The sequence below is a fragment of the Chiloscyllium plagiosum genome, unplaced genomic scaffold (genome assembly GCF_037043375.1).
Source record: "Chiloscyllium plagiosum isolate Xiang-an unplaced genomic scaffold, Cpla_swu_hap1 HiC_scaffold_4, whole genome shotgun sequence".
In the NCBI taxonomy this organism is placed as follows: Eukaryota; Metazoa; Chordata; class Chondrichthyes; order Orectolobiformes; family Hemiscylliidae; genus Chiloscyllium; species Chiloscyllium plagiosum.
The window spans coordinates 29,844,279-29,860,509 of NW_028270142.1; the positions used below are offsets into that span (position 1 = coordinate 29,844,279).

General features: G+C 41.5%; 1 protein-coding gene across 3 annotated transcripts in view; it reads right to left on the reverse strand.

Annotated features, from left to right (window-relative positions):
* LOC122549324 (collagen alpha-1(XV) chain-like) overlaps window positions 1–16,231 on the reverse strand; it is a 265,827-nt gene that overhangs the window by 64,224 nt on the left and 185,372 nt on the right. For all 3 annotated transcript variants that reach the window (XM_043688956.2, XM_043688955.2, XM_043688954.2), the window contains 3 exons: window positions 14,051–14,128; window positions 12,206–12,241; window positions 6,936–6,998 (listed from right to left, as the gene is read on the reverse strand). In XM_043688956.2, the coding sequence (XP_043544891.1) occupies window positions 6,936–6,998; window positions 12,206–12,241; window positions 14,051–14,128 (177 nt within the window). The remainder of the gene's footprint in view (window positions 1–6,935; window positions 6,999–12,205; window positions 12,242–14,050; window positions 14,129–16,231) is intronic.

The window sequence follows — 16,231 nt, forward strand, 5'->3', positions numbered from 1 at the left end:
TCCATTGACCTGTCCCATGTTGATTAGATGGTTTCCTAGCTATCTCAAAACCTCTGGCAGGGTTACTGATGAGGGCAATCCAGGTGATTTTTCAGATGTGGGAGTCCCACATTTCCAGGACCATCAGGGATGACTGTACTTTCACTGAATGGGCTATGTTGCTGAATGACTTAATTCAGCCAGGTCACTGGGAGATTTACCTGGTGCCTTAGGCCCTTAATTAACCACCAAATAACATGACAACAATATGATTGGAGCCAGTTTTCAGATAAACACGTCCTGTAATCTGACAGGCCCAGTAATAACGTCTGCATAGCTTGACACTACAAAACGGCCTAACGGTGTTACTGAGATAGAAAACCATATCTTCTTATGGTTGACAACTTAAATATTTATTACTGGTGATGACTGGTAAAGGAAGCTTAACAAATAGTCTCACACTTTATATTCTTTGCCTCAAATCTCCTTGACTCTGCTGAAAATTCCCTGGATTCAAAGAGATCAGAACCACAGTTAAACGTGTGACTGCACTAGTTACTCTGAGACTGAAATAGCTTACATCAGGCCCATTGGCTTTTGCCATTACAATAGTGCTATCCCTGAGCTCAGTGGGCGGCACGGTGGCACAGTGGTTAGTACTGCTGCCTCACAGTGCCAGAGACCCGGGTTCAATTCCTGCCTCAGGCGACTGACTGTGTTTAAGTTGCACATTCTTCCCGTGTCTGCGTGGGTTTCCTCCGGGTGCTCCAGTTTCCTCCCACAGTCCAATAAATATGCAGGTTTGGTGAATTGGCCCTGGTAAATTGCCCGTAGTGTTAGGTGAAGGGGTAAATGTAGGGGAATGGGTCTGGGTGGGTTGCACTTCGGCAGGCCGGTGTGGACTTGTTGGGCCAAAGGGCCTGTTTCCACACTGTAAGTAATCTAATCTAATCAGTACAGCTGTGTTATGAAGTACTTTAACCAGAAGTCACACTGGGTCAACGCCAATCCAGATGTTGTTAATTAGGAGTCCAGATACAGTTAGCTCCATTTCTAATTAAGAATTGAAAGATGAGTAAGATGCTGTTGTGCAGTGAACGCCACACTCACAACAGCATAAACATTATTAACTTTAGCATTCTCATGAATGCGTTGGTAAATTAGTGCGGTGACAGGCATTACGTGAGTCCATTATAAGTGCCTTACTTCCTTGATACTGAATAACGGTAGCTGTTGAGAAAATATCTGTTAACATCTGGGAAATGTGTTTGCCCTATGATGGAGCATTTCCTACTTAGGCTAGTTAGCAATTTCTTGTGGGGTAGACTGATGTATTGCCACACGTGACTTTCTGTGAATTTCTTTTGGTTGATGGATTGCTGTTGAGATTGGATTTTGTTCATGGTTTCTCCCAATTTCCCACTGTTGTTACATCAACTAAATTCTTCAAAAGCCTAGGATTCAAAATTTGGGGAAAGCATCTTAATTTCCAAGGTAACATTGAATGTTAATATAATCACAGGTATGTTGGACACTTTAGATGATGAACAGGAAGATACATTAAGGATTAGTCAATGTCAGCACTTTCAGTAGTTGGGAGGAGGGGTTGGGAAATGGGAGGAGAGAGCTGGTGATAATGGCTATCAAATTAAACTTGAGATCGTTCACATGGGATAAGGAAGTGCCAACATGTGTCCTTGGAAGGTTATCAATTAATAGTTCAAATTACATAGTCCTAGGTATAACAAGAACCAACAATATCTCTGTAACACTAAACACATTTTGCAATAAGTTGAAAACCCAGGCTGATTTTTGAACTGTTTGCTTTAAACATCAATGTCAATGAAAAAGTTATTTCCAAATGATTTTTTGTAAGTTCATTCCACTGGTGTGCACCAATCCTTCCTTTTCATTCCCCAATTCGTGCATCTTTTAAAATTGACGTGCCAAATGCCACAGGGTGTACCATGTGATTGGTTATACTTGATGAACTGACAACACTTGTGAAAATCATCAGGCAAATGCTTTGCCAGATTTGCATCTCATCCAATTTTTCAATGGGTTTTGTATGCACATACAACCACCAAGTAACAGGACAACAATATGGATGGAGCCAGTTTTCAAATAAACAAATTATATTGTAACTAGCCTCCAGTAATGTTACTTAGTTAAGCAGATCATTTTCTGGCATCTGTATGAATATATGCATGAAATTTTAATTTGTATTAAATATGTAAGGTAACTAACCAACTGTTTATGTGCTGCATGGGTGAGGACTAGTTGGTTTCACGCGGCCATCTTTTCCAAATGACCATTGACCCTATGCAAACCAACCTAACCCATCCTCCCTAAAAACTGGCAAGATCCAACGCCTGGCATAGAGTATGATTAGATTACTTACAGTGTGGAAACAGGCCCTTCGGCCCAACAAGTCCACACCGACCCTCCGAAGAGCAACCCACCCAGACCCATTCCCCCACATTTACCCCTTCACCTAATACTACGGGCAATTTAGCAACATGGGGAGAATGTGCAAACTCCACACAGACAGTTGCCTGAGGCGGGAATTGAACCCGGGTCTCTGGCACTGGGAGGCAGCTGTGATAATCACTGCGCCACGGTGTCCATGGATCCAAAGCAGACTTACTAGCAGGAAGCAGAGTGTGATGATTGAAGGTTGTTTTTGGAACTGGAAGCTTGTGTCTAATGGTGAAAAACAGGGTTGGCATTGGATTCCTTCTTCTTTGTAATGTACAGTAATGAACTAGACATGAACATGGGATGTCTGATTAGTAAATTCACAGATGACACAAAAACTGGTGAGACCATGAGGTTATCGGTTTTCGTCTTCTTTACAATGGGAAATTTGGTGACTGCTTTGCGGAACAACTACCCTCTGTCCTTAAAAAGGACCCTGAGCTTTCAGTTGCATGTCACTTCAACAGACCACCGCATTCGCTGGCCAACATTTCTGTCTCAGGCTTGCTGCAGTGCTCCAGCAAAGCTTCAGCGTAAGCAGCTCATTTTCCGCTTGAGTACCCTGCAGCCTTCAGGACTTAAGACTTGAGTTCAATAATTTTAGAACTTGAAAACCTCCTTCCAGGTCCTTTACCCACCCCCAGGTCATGGCATGATATGGGCTCCTTTCAGCACAGCCAACTCATTTTCACCCAATCACGGTCTCCATTATCACCTATCTTGCTTTTCTACTTCACTGGCTTACTATCAGCTATCTCTCTTTCTCTACTAGATCCATCTACACCTATCAGCTCATAGCTCACTCCCCTCCACCAGCCTCACCACCATCCCTTGTCTTCAACATTAATACTACTTGTTCTCAGAAGCTATTAGTTCTGAAGGAGAGTCACTAGACTCAAAACATTAACTCTGTTTTCTCTCCACAAATGCTGCAAGACCAGCTGAATTTCTCCAACAAGTTCTATTATTGTTCAGATTCCCATGTCTGCAGTTCTTTGTTTTACTTTGGAGATTAAGCCAAGGCTGATACTGTTTAAGGTGGCCATTTAATGACAAAAATAATGTAACAGTTGTTACTTTGTGACTTCATGCTGCAGCTGGGAAACTTCGATTTTCCACTCGATAGTGAGGGTGCAGGGAAATTCAATGTGGCCCATGCAATGTATCTCTCCCAAATTTCTTGCAGGTGAGTTTTTCTGCTGTGAGCATGGAAAGGAAATTTTCTTTTTTAATAAAGTCATGGCCTAGTGTTGAGCTCAGCACTTCATAAAACTGTTTTTGTTAGGGTCTATGTGAGAGAGGGATAGACAGTCAAGTAACAACTAAATCAAATCATTCTTAAAGAATAGATGCAATAAATACTGGCCAAGTCAGTGACGCCCACATCCCATGCATGAATTTTAAAAATTTCTCTTTGTGATAGGTTGGAAACAACACTGTTTTATTCAACATAAGGATTTGTTTTGTTCTTTAGTCAATATGTCAAATTAGGTTTGGATTATTCCTGTGCAGTTTTAAGAGAATTGTGGGAACCACATCTGAGGTTTTGTTTAACCTCCTAACCTTTAGATTACTCCGAGTGCCCCTCCATGGCATATGGATGATGCCAAAATATCTTCGGGCAAATAAAAACATCACACAGCAAATGTTGCTGAACTGGTGTTATGGAAGGGCAGTGCTGAAACAGTTACACAAACTATTGAAATTCCACAAAGACATGCAAGGATTACTCTCAACCATCCTTATCCTGTTCCCACTTCCTCCCCATAACCTTTTGTTCTAAGAACTACACCTACATCTTTTTTGAATGTCTTCAATGTTTTGGCCTCAATGGTTGTCTATGGCAAATAATTCCACCAGCTCTCCACTCCCTGGGTGAAGAAAGGTCTTCTCATCTCCTTTCTAAAAGGCTTACTCCCTGTCCTTGGGCTGTGATGAGTGCACTAGTCAAGATTTTCATTGTGGCCTCAAACCCAGGCAACTTTTTAAAAAAATTGTTCATGGGCTGTGGGTGTCATTGGCTGGGCCATGGGCTTTGGGTGTCATTGGCTGGGCCATGGGCTGTGGGTGCTGGAAAAGCACAGTGGTTCAGGTAGCATCTGAGGAGTGTCATTGGCTGGGCCAGCATTTATTGCACTTTCCTAAACGATCTTGAAGGTGGTGGTGAGTTACCTTTTCAAATTGCTGTGATCTGTGTGGGGTGGGTACACCCACAGTGCTGTTAGGAAACAAATTCCAGGATTTTGACAGAGTGACAGTGAAGCAACAATGATAGTTCTAAATTGGCAGGGTGTATGATTTTGAGAGGAACTTGCAAATGTTCTCATGTGCCTTATAAGTTGTAGGAGTCATGGGTTTGGAAGAGATTATTGAAGGAGTCTTGTTGTGTTGCTGTAGCACGTCTGATGCGTTGGCTGACACTATGGTGTTGGTGGTGGAGGGAGTGAATGTTTAAGTTCATGGATGGTTTTCCAATCAACCAAACCACTTTGTCCTGGATGGTGTTGGACTTGAGTGTTTTTGGAGCTGTACTTATCCAGTTTGGTGGAAAGTATTCCATTATATTCATGACTTGAGGCTTTTTAACTGTAACCAGACTTTAGGGAGTCAGGAGATAAGTTACTCACCACAGAATACCCAGCTTCTGATCTGCTCTTGGAGGTGTAGAATTTGAAGAGACTCATTCCATTAAATTTCTGTTCTTTGTTAACCTCCAGGATACTGATGGCAAACAAATTGGCATTGATAATGCCACTGAATGTCAAGAGGAGATGGTGAGATTCTCTCTTGTTGGACATTCATGGCAAAGTGATATCATAGCAATGCCATCCTTATCTGGTCTGGCCTACATGTGATTTCAGACCCACAGCAATAAGCTTGACTCTTAAAGGTCCTATTAGGGATGCCAATAGTTACTGGCCCAGGCGGTGAGTCCCCCAATGGGACTGATTCTGTTAGCCTGGAATGATCATAGGATCCCTATAGTGTAGATAGAGGCCATTTAGCCCCTGAGAGTCTGCACTGACTCTCCAAAGAAAATACCAGCTTCGTGGAAGGCGTTTGGAATGATTCTCCCTTCATTTTGGAGCAGCCTGCTTCGGGGAAAGGGAAGAAATTAAAATTGCCCTAATGGGTAATGGCAAAAGGAAGGCACCGTGGCACTCTGGTCAGCATTACTGCCTCACAGTGCCACTGTGACCCAGGTTCCATTCCAGTCTTGAGTGACTATCTATGTGGAGTTTGCACTTTCTCCCATGTCTGCGTGGATTTCCTCCCACGGTCCAAAGATGTGCAGGTTGTGTGGTCCGGATAAAGGCTTTTGCTTGAAATGTCGATTCTCTTGCTCCTCAGATGCTGCCTGGCCTCCTCGGACGCAGCACCACACTCTTGACTCTAATCTCCAGCATCTGCAGTTCTCACTTTCACCAGGTTATGTGGATGGCCATGCCAACTTATTTGTAGTGTCCAGGGATGCACAGGCTAGGTGGGCTAACTATGGTAAATATTAGATTATGAGGATAGGGTAGGATTTTATTTGGAGTCAGTGCAGACTCTCACCGGTTAAATGGCCTCTGTCTGCACTGTACAGATTCTATGGTCTCACTCTAGGCTAGCAGAATCACTCCCATGGGGGGAAAACTGAGTTCAGTGCCCATTTATACCATCCAAGTGCATCTGAGGTAACTGCCTACTTTGAGTCAGTGACACTAACTATTTACTGTCACCAGTAAATTCAATGACAAATGCACCTCTTACATTAAGCAAGATCATTTTGTTTGAACTGTATGGGGACGTGGAAGTTTTGTCATCTTGTTTCCATGGATTGTTCCTCTGTAAGCCTTGACATTCTCACATCTGAGTTAGCAACTTGTGGTTTTGAGTGCTAAGCGAGTTATAATTTATGCCTACGCACCAGTGCACTGAGTTAAACTGAGTTAACCCACTCAGGTAAGGTATTCCATGGTACTATTTTAAAAAATAACATAGAATTCTCCCTATTGTTCTGATCATAAGATTACCCTCAATTAATCACAAAAATGCATTATCTATTCATTATACCTTGCTACATGTGGACTTTTGCTGTGTGTAATTTCCCACATTACAATGATACCTCTACTTCAAATGTACTTTGTTTGCTGCAGAGTGCTTTGAGGCAATTTGAGGTCATGACAGGCACTTCATAAATGCAAATCTTTCTTTCAATACTTTTGAATTAATCATCCATGTAAGAAAGATAAACAAACAAGCAACGCTTGCAGAACTGTTCTCATCTGAACTAACATCAACCTGAGCCCAAGGGATCTCAGAAGCAAATCAGGTCACATACAAGTACTGTATGGAGAGATGGCGCAACTAATAAATGTGCTTTTTCTATGCAGCCACAGTGGTTTCATTGTCTACTCTTGCAATGGACTGCAACAGTGTTGAAACAAATAGGAAAATACAGGCAATAAATCAATAACTAATTAACTACTAACCATAGGTCCAGGTAAGCCAGCTTGCCCAATGGGTCCAGGTTGACCTTGGATACCTGGAGGTCCCTTAAAAACAAATAGGATGCAGTTGTCAGACAACAATAAACATCTCCTGTTTATTATTCTAGAGTAATTTTTAAAGGAAGAGTGAAGATTATTTAATTGACAAAATAGGAGAAGAGCAGATTGAGCTGGAATGTTCTTGCAGACTGAGTAACAGCCTGTGGGCTGCTCTTTATGTCTGTGTTAGTCACAGGCAGGAGAAAAGTCCTTGGTCAAGTGCTGCTAGAGAGCATTTGTCAAGAAATTGTGGGATCCCTGCCTGTGATTTATATTTGTTCCAGTAGAATGTCACTTTACTATGGGAGCTCAGCTTATTCTGTACTTGGAATGGAAACCTAAAATGCAAAGTTTTAATTTCTTTTTTAAAACTGCTGTTCTGAGAATATGGAAATTGGAGGCAAAGTAGGTGTTTGTTGCCTGTTCCTAGTTGCCCTTCAATAGTTGCTGTCAGGTGTCCTTTTTGGAGCATGTGTCATTTGGCAGGGAGTTCTAGGATTTTGACCAAACACTGACAAAGGAAGGATGATGGATGTGTGATTTGTCAGAGCTGTTGATATTGCCATACAATAGCTATTCTTGCCTTTCTAAGAGTCAGACGTGATGTGTTTTGGTGATGCTGTTGAAGAAGTCACAACTGCTGGTTTTTATGTGTATTGTCGATGGATTTCACAGCAACCAGAATACATATACCAGTGATGAAAATGGTAGCTATGTCAGTGGATGGAATGTGTATCAAGAACATTGTATTATTGCACAGGTCTAAAAAGTACTCTGCCTTAAGACAGCTAAAAGACATCATGACATGTGAATACACTAGCATAAAAGATCTCCAAATCACACTCAGTTAAGCAGTCACTCAGTTGGTCGGTTAGTCACAGAATCATTAGAATCATAGAATACAATGCAGAAAGAGGCCATTCAGCCCATCAGATTTGCACTGATCCTCTGAAGAGCATCCCACCCAGACCCAGGCCCCCAACCCTACCCCCATAATCCTGCACGGGGTTTTTACCACAGCTAACCCAGAAACCCTGCACACCTTTGGACTTTAGATTATTCATTTTGGAAAGAAGAATAAAAGAACAAAGTATTATTAAATGAGGAATGACTGCAGAATTCTCAGATGCAGAGGGATCCAGATATTCTGGCATGGAATTCTTAAAATTTAGTATGCAAGTACATCAAATAATTAAGAAGAAAACTGAAATGATATCTTTATATTATAAAAGTAAAGATGACATGCTTCAATTATATGGGGTATTTATAAGAGCACATCTGGAGTACAGTTTACAGTTTTGGTCTCCTTAATTAAGGAAGCATTGGAGTCAGATCACAGAAGGTTTGTTACATTGATACCTGGAATGAGCAGGTTAGCTGATGAGGAAAGCTTGCTCAGGCTGGGCTTGTCTCCGCTGAATACAAGTTGGAGGAACAATACTTCATTTTCCACTTAGGCATTTCACAGAATTCAGCACTGGATGATAGGTTCAACAACATCAGACCATGGATTCTTGTCATAGAGTCAGAGAGCCTGGAAACAGACTGCTCAGTCCAGCCAGTCCACACCGACCATGTTCCCAAACTAAACTAGTCTCACCTGCCCATGCTTGGCTCATATTCCTTCTAAACTTTCCTATTCTTGAACTAATCCAAATATCTTTTAAACACTGTAACTGAACCTGCATCCATCACTTTCTCTGGTAGTTCTTTCCACACACTAATCACCCTGTGAAAAAAAATGCCCCTCGTGTCCATTTAAAATTTTTCTCCTCTCACCTTAAAAATATGCCCCTAGTTTTGAACTCCCCCACCCTAGGGAAAAGACCCTTGTCATTCACCTTATCTATACCCCTCATGATTTTATAAACCTCAATAAGGTCACATCTCAAACCTCCTATGCTCCAGTGGAAAAAGTCCCAGATATTCCAATCTATTTTTTATGCAAACCCTTCATTCTTGGCAACATTCTGGTAAATCTTTTCTGAACCCACTCTAGCTTAATAACATGCTTCCTATATCAGTGTGACCAGAACTGCACACTACTCCAGGAGAGGCCTGACCAAAGACATGTACAATCTGAACATTGCGTCCCAACACCTATGCTCAAAGGACTGAGCAATGAAGGCCAGCATTCTGAACACCTTCATCCTCTACTTTGATCACCCCAAGCACCCATGGCTTTTTCACATTGATTCTGGAGATTGATGGAGCAGTAAGAGTCCATCTGGCCTGGTGTGCCCGCACTAGTTCATTTGAGCACCAATAATGAGCATGATTATCTGGTGCCAATCTTCTGCGTTATCCTCATACCTCTGCGCATTTCTTTTCAAATATAGCAGCATTGCATAAATGGAACCTTAAAATTATGAAACCATGAACCAGAGTTTCAGTATAGTTGAGGCAGAAGGAGATAGATGTAGAGACAGACAGACAGAAGCAGAAGTCACTGTCAAGCATGGAGATTATGTTTAGGCTTTGGTATTATACCACAGCTCCTAAACCACAGCCTAAAGTGACTGCGAGGGAGGTTAATGGAATCCCTTGTTAATAATGGACAACAGTGGCAATGACAATATCCAAAGATAATGCATTTGTCTTGGCAAACAATTGCTAGAGCTCTTGCCCACAGTCAGATGATATACTTTTGAATCCCTTAATTAAACCTGACTCCACCTCAGTTCCAGGCAGTCAGCCAGTTAGCATTGTATCAAATGTAACAGTAATATAAGCAAGCATAGAGTGCACACTATTTGTTAGTCTGAGATATCATAACAACGTACATACTAAGTGTTGTTAATAAGTTTCAAGGCATCGGTCTTAACAAGAGCCTGGAGGATGTGGAGTATGTTACATGGGCTAACATAGAGGGACGCGGCTTCAAGTGCATCATTTTGTCAGTGGTGTTTTATTTGAAACATACTTTATCAAAGCACACTGCCTAATGTTGAGCCTCCTGATTGTTTTAACAGTTGCACTCATTAAAGCAAGTGAAAAGTATTCCATCAGACCCCCGACTTATCCTCACAGACAAGGGAAAGGCTTTGACTTTCTATGACTCTATGAGATGAGATATCAGGTGGGATTCCATCATTAATTTGAAGGACAGGATTTTCTTAACCAAGGCTGCGTCAGATAGCATCCTTTATGAAGCCACTTCTGAGTAGGAGAGAAGGAAATCAAAGGAACGTCAGTTTGTCTCACGTTCACACATCTGCTTGACAGCCAGCTCAAGGAAGGATGAGTTAGATGACAGGAACCTGGCAGCTTTATATAAATGTACATATACTGATGGACAGGCAAACACTCACTGGTCCATCTAGCTTGTCCAACACAACTATGATTCCTTGTATATCAAACATGCCCTTTCCATCACACCTAAAAACTATCTGAACTCCTGGGAGAGAAGTCACAACAATACAAATCAGGTCAAATTGGGAACAAAAATTGAGAAGATTCCTCTCCAATTTTTTTAAATGATACAAACTAGTTCAGGGATCACTCTTGTTCAGAGTAATGTTGTACAATGCCTGTGTTTATACAAAATAATCTCCATCCCATTATTAAACTGAATAGTGGCAGCTGAATGAGCATAAATCCATCATAATAACGACTGCCAAGTTTCCTGCATCATTGTTCTGTGCTCTCAAGAGTTATAGATAGTTCACAAGAAAACTCCACAGCTGTTCTCTTGGTCTCAAAAAAGTAATACGGACAGCCCAGCAACCCCCTTCCCCCAATCCCAAGGCATTTCAGGATTCTAATGGGCACAATTACTCTGCCAGATCTTTACTGTTGTCCATTATTAACAAGGGATACGTTTCTTTTCTAAACAACACCTCAGGAAGATTCTCCTCTTCAAAGCAGAACCCAGTAACCAGGGATTCAATCCCAGCCCCAGTTGGCTGGGCAGAGACTCATTCTACACACAAGGCAGACTCACGACTGCGTGTAACTGAGGGTGTAACTGGGGAAACCTCAGTTGGAGAACTCCACTGCAGGATCAGAAAGGGCCCAGACCCTGACCCCACATTTGCATGACCAGGTGTCGTTCCACTGCAAGTGGGTGAGGCATTCCAATCCATCCAAATGTTTCAACTTTCTCCCCCTTCAACTCTCAATTTTAGGTGGAACTGAGGAACAGAATTTCCAGTCCCCCTTTCCAACATTCTTTAAATTTGTAGGTGGGGGTTTCCAGGTGATTTTGAAGGCATGTGCAAAGAAGAAGATTTTTGAGAAAGTTTGTGAAAGGGTGGGGTGTAGAGTTGACATGAGAAGGGGCATAGTAGCTGAATAAACGGTTTAGAAGACAGACAGGAAACTGAGGAGAACCCGGTATTAGTTGAACAGAGTAAGTGTGCAGGTTCCAAAGATCTAATGGCTGAGGCAAGACAAGAACAGTGCAGTCAGTTCACACTAAACCACAAGCTGGAGAGGAAGGTGGTGAATGGGAGTATGGGGCTTCGAATGGCTTATAGAGGGGTGAAGTCAGCTACAGCAGCATTGCACAAATGGAACCTTAAAATTATGAAACCATGAACCGAGTTTCAGAATAGTTGAGGCAGAAGGAGATAGATGTAGAGACAGACAGTAACAGAGGTCACTGTCCAGCATGGAGATTATGTTTAGGCTTTTGTATTATACTACAACTCCTAAATCGCATTTTAAAGTGACTGTGAGGGAGGTTAATAGAATCAACTGCAAAGACAATATCCAAAGAAAATGCATTTTATCTTGACAAACAATTGCTAGAGCTCGTGCCCACAGTCAGATGATATACTTTCTTTATAACCAAATGAGATGGAAGCAATGACTTCAGAGGCCTGCTCTACATAATGGCCAGAGGATGCAGTAACATTGTGACAGTTCCCATAACAACAATGAAAATGTTCATTTAAAAAGGACAGAAAGTTCTGAAAAGTTTTCAGAACTTGTGGAGTTTGTGGAGAGGAAGTATATGTCATTATATGTCATTATATACATGTAATCCACTTGCACTTCAGACTGTAGAACCTTACATTGCGGTATTTTTTGTGCTTTTGAAAAGTCTGCTTTCACTTCACTGATGTTTTGGAAATTCAAGATCCCCATCCTCCCACTACCCTCTGCAGGTCCAATCTTTGTTGTGGTTCTGTTCCAATCTTTTCTGCTCAGAAAGTCATAATGAGAGAAACATGGAGTTTTAAAAGATCTCTTAAATAGGTCGCACTTACTTTGTCACCTGGAGAACCTGGTTCGCCCTTTACACCCTACAAACAAAGAGACAGTGAGGTAACTTGTTGTACAAATATTTGAAGCCTGCAGGCACAAGGAAGCTCCATAGTCTGCAAAGCAGCTTTGAGTCACAACTACATTGCCATTGTGTGATGGGAAAGCACAATTCTATACTTTTGCAAGGGTCTTGTTTAGTCAGTCTGGGCTTGTAATCCTTCACAGAGGTTTGATTAATTCAGTCTTCTCTGGGTGATGGTTTAGAGGTAGTCAGTCATTTTCCTCAAGGAAGGGGATCATGTGATCAGAAGGTCTGTTTCTACCCAGCAGTTATGGTACTGGATGAGCAACCATGAGATCCTAAATTTATAATTTTTAGCTCATCAGTGATGAGACAGTTGCTGGATTGTTGTAAAAATCCAATTATGAAAGGGGACCTTCGACTCCTAAAATGCTGGCCCATATTATGTGACTGATTGTAATGGCGAACATGTCTTGCTAGTGTTGCCTGCAGACAAACACCAAAACTAACTTTGTGTCCTGATAGTAGCCGTTTGATAATTTGGCAGCATTCAGGGTTATTTTCTCTGCCGCCAGCCCATAACTGAGCAGATTTATTACATTCAGATCCACGGCTCGGTTCAATGGGATTTAAAGTCATGACCTCTGGGATCCCTTAATGTTATGATTCCAACCTTTGATGTTCTATCAATACTGATTTTACATGATTTAGTCATTTTACACACTAATGACAAGGTACTAATGACAAACTCATTATCTTTTGGGTGTTAATAAGGTTTTAACACTTAACTCTCTTAATCTATATATTCACATACATCTCAGCACTTTTAAGATTATCTTCAGCCTCATTTTAACAGTGTAAGTTTTGCAAGTTAAAATCAATTAATTATTTCCCCCTTGTTTTCAACTAATTAGAGGAACCGACTCAATTTATTTATTTTTGTTCTTTCAATGCAATATGGGCACCACTTGGAACAAATGTTATTCCTCCTCAATTAGCCTTAAAATGGTGGTAGTGAGCTGCCTTCTTGAACTGTTATTACCCATAAGTACACCCACAGTGCTGTTAGGAAAGGAATTCCAGGACATTAACTCAGCAACAGTAAAGGAATGGTGATATAGTTCCAAATCAGGATGGCATGAGGTTTGGACAAAAACTTAGTTTCTGGCTTTTTCTGCTGCTCTTCTCCTTCTAGGTGGTAGAAGTCGCAGGTTTGGAAAGTGCAGTCAAAGGATGCTTGTTAAGTTGGGTCAGTGCATCTTATAGATTTTATGTATGCAGCAATGTTTGAGGGAGTGAATGTTTAAGGTGGTGGATGAGGTGCCAATCAAGCAGCTTGCTTCGTTCTGGATGGTATCCAATTTCTTGAGTGCGGTTCAAGCCATACCCATAGAGGTAATTGGGGAGTTTTGCATCACACTCCTGACTTGTATACTGTGTAAATAGGTGACAGGCTCTCAGGAGTCAGCAGATGCGCTACATGCTGTAGAACATCCAGCTTCTGACTTGGTCTTGTCGCCACCACATTTATATCCATATGGCACAGTATTTTCTTAGTTTCTTGTCAACAGTGACCTTCAGGTACGTTGAAGGATTATTAACTTATGAATGCTAGTTTGTGGATTTTGGCCACTGCAAACAACTGCAATGTTTCATCTGCATTTGGGGGCAAGCAAATGCAGATGAAATAAAAGACCCATGGATTTTTCATTGAATTAAGTGTAGGCAACCAAGGAATTATTTCTTTAAATCCCCTGCTCCTGAGTTTATGATACTAAAATCAGTTTTCTAGATTATAAGTCATGTACATATTTAATATTCTTACTGGGAGCCCTGGCAGTCCTGGTGATCCAGGCTTTCCTGGTATTCCGGGTAGTCCAAAAGCTCCAGAGATTTCCATATCCTGTTGGGATAGAGACAGATATTGAACAAATTAAAATATGACCAATTAAAAAGAAATAATCAGTTTAAAATGTGAGCATGCAATTTTAAAACGCCGAGCACAAATTCTTCAGCATACTTGAGTAATGAGAAACAAAATCCGTTTCAACTTTGTATAGTATACTACAACATTGAGTAGGAAACAGACCACTTCCTGGTGTGCATTAGAATGAGGATGCAAATGTTGAAGCTTTTTCATTTGAAGCAGAAATCCAGCCTTATATGAACATCAGCCATACTGCCCACCCAGGTTAAAACACCTCAACATACACTCCCCTCAACAACTTCCACTTCTACAATTTTCACATTAACAAGCTCCACATGAACAATCAGATTTTAGCACAATGTGCTAGAGGTAAATCTCACCAGAATGCAGATATCATTTCCATTCAACGGTTACCTCTGTTTACATGACAGCCATTGAGAGCATTCTAAATAATGCATATCTTACCAGCATATTGCTATTGAGTCTAAATTGTCTGGAAGCTTTTAATGAAGCAGTTATCTGACACAAAAGAAATTTTCCTGTGGGCTAAAATCGATAAACGGTGTTTTGATTAGAAACTTTGGAAAGACTTGGGAAATGTCACCACACTGAAAAGAGATTGGGGCTTGAGTGTTGGGAGCATTATTTTACAATCACTTTTCTCACTGAGATTTCTTTTCTGTTAGATGTCCTTTATGGAGGTCAAGCAGCTTTTCTTCATTCTCTCTCTACATAAAAGCAAAATGTTTGTTGTCTGTTAGTTTGTTGGGCCAATCTCAAACCAGACTTGTGGGACATGTCAAAGGGAGTTGGCATCAAATTTGAACCCATGGAATGGAATAGCAAGGCTTTGTCTACACACTGCTGTACTGATACTATAACGTAGCTATGCTTTAACTATCATTAACCATCCATTCTGGCTTAATGGCAATGTCAATGGCCTAGTAATCCTGATGAAGGGCTTTTGCCCAAAACGTCAAGTCTCCGGCTTCTTGGATGCTGCCTGACCTGCTGTGCTTTCCCAGCACTATACCTTTCAACTCTTAGTAATCCAGAGGCCCAGAGTACTGTTCATGGGTTCAAAAACCATCACAGTGTTTGAATTCAATTAATAAATCTGAACTATAAATGTGAGACATTCATGAATTATCATAAAAACCCCCTTTGGGGAAGGAAGTATTCTTCCTGTCGAGCCCATCAGTACTGAGCTTCCACAGGTTTCCTCATGCCTCTTTGAATTATGACATAATCTCTCAGAATTACCCCTGATTCCTGGCCCTGCAAGGTAGGCATGTAAACTATCAGGCCACCCTGTATCCCAGCCGAGGCCAGGGTAGTGGTGACTGGCAATGCATTATTAGTTCCACAATTTATATGCTGAGATATCCCCCTTCACAAATCCCCATTCCATCTCAGCATGCTTCCAAGCCCAGAATGTCTTTCTCTACTTCCCTACCACAATGGCGGCTTCAGATAAAATCAACTTGACTTTCGTTCAGCTGACTCGCAAGACTTACTATTGCCTATCAAGCTGACCAACGTGGATGATCAGCCTGACCAATGGGTGGCTGGACTCAAAACTGATCTTGGTGCAGCTCTACGAATAACCCAGTGCGACTCCTCGGACCTGCAGAACTAACGATGGCAGTAGTAGTACACATTCCCTGATCCTGACCACTCTGAGTAGCTGACTGACCATGTCCAAACCTGGGTTGATAGCAGACAATGCCCCTGACTGAAGACTTTACTGAGGATTAATCTGCTGAGACTTTGAGGTATTGCCATTTGGCAGATGCATGTATTGTATGTTTATTGCAGAGGCTGCTGGTACTTGTTGCAGATGTGAAATTGACGTAGCAAGGAACATGTTAGATCTCATGGAATATAGGGAGAACTTGCCATCTGGATACAGAACTGGCTCAAAGTAGAAGACAGAGGGTAGTGGTGGAAGGTTGTTTTTCAGACTGGAGGCCTGTGACCAGTGGAGTGCCACAAGGATCGGTGCTGGGTCCAATACTTTTCATCATTTATATAAATGACTTGGATGTGAGCATAAGAGGTATAGTTAGTAAGTTTGCT